This window comes from Cariama cristata, unplaced genomic scaffold, assembly GCF_000690535.1.
Source record: "Cariama cristata isolate BGI_N322 unplaced genomic scaffold, ASM69053v1 scaffold23231, whole genome shotgun sequence".
Lineage (NCBI taxonomy): Eukaryota > Metazoa > Chordata > Aves > Cariamiformes > Cariamidae > Cariama > Cariama cristata.
In genome coordinates this window covers 681-1,426 of record NW_009601297.1, presented here as the reverse complement: position 1 = coordinate 1,426, position 746 = coordinate 681, and the positions used below count along the sequence as shown (strand labels likewise).

The following is a 746-nucleotide window of genomic DNA, read 5'->3' as shown; positions in this document are numbered from 1 at the left end:
TGGGCTCCGTTGGTGCGCTCGCCGCTAGCCAGGAAGAGCTGGGCTTTCTCCGGGGCATTTTGCAGCTTCTTCCTTGGCTGAGGGAGAGATGGGCAGGAGGTGAGACAAGGATCCTCCATCCCCTCCCCAGGATGTCCCCTAGGGCCACTCACCGAGTCACATCCATGCCTGGGGGACTCGTCCTCGGGGTCCTCGGCTTCTGTCTCGCTGTAGCAGTCTGGAAGCCACGGGAGAGGACAATGGGAGCGGAGGGAGCAGGAAGCCCTGGGCTGTCCCCCCAGCCCTCTCCAGGGCCGAGCATCACCCCGGTCCTCCTCTCAGGGAGCATTTCTCACATTTCCCCCAAATCACAGGCAAAGCACCCAGTAGTCCCACGCAGGGGCCGTAGCACCAGGCATGGCTGCCCCCCCGGGACCCGCTCCCCACGGGGTCCCCAGCTCCCATGGGGGAACCGACCCCATCTCCCCCCCCAGGGGGGGGCTCGTTACCTTCCTCTCTGTCCGGGACTGACTGGTGGGCCAGCGTGTACTTTGTTTTGGCTGTTATTAGGTGACTGACCCACCTGGGGAAAGAAAGGATGGACAGACAGACAGACAGAGGGTCACGGCCAGCCCAGGGTGGTGGCACTGGCTGGCGCGTTACTCACATGCTCAAATCAGCAAGCGTTTCTGCGGCGAAGACGAAGGGCTTGTACCTCTGATGGGAGAGCTGGAACACGCTGGAGGAGGAGGAGAAGCAGACGGCTG

General features: G+C 63.1%; 1 protein-coding gene across 1 annotated transcript in view; it reads right to left on the bottom strand.

Moving 5' to 3' along the window:
- CNKSR1 (connector enhancer of kinase suppressor of Ras 1) overlaps positions 1-746 on the bottom strand; it is a gene marked incomplete at both ends in the record, with an annotated part of 1,819 nt that overhangs the window by 398 nt on the left and 675 nt on the right. Inside the window, 4 exons of the mRNA XM_009710409.1 lie at positions 23-77; positions 153-217; positions 489-562; positions 647-718. Coding sequence (XP_009708711.1) covers positions 23-77; positions 153-217; positions 489-562; positions 647-718 — 266 coding nt within the window. The remainder of the gene's footprint in view (positions 1-22; positions 78-152; positions 218-488; positions 563-646; positions 719-746) is intronic.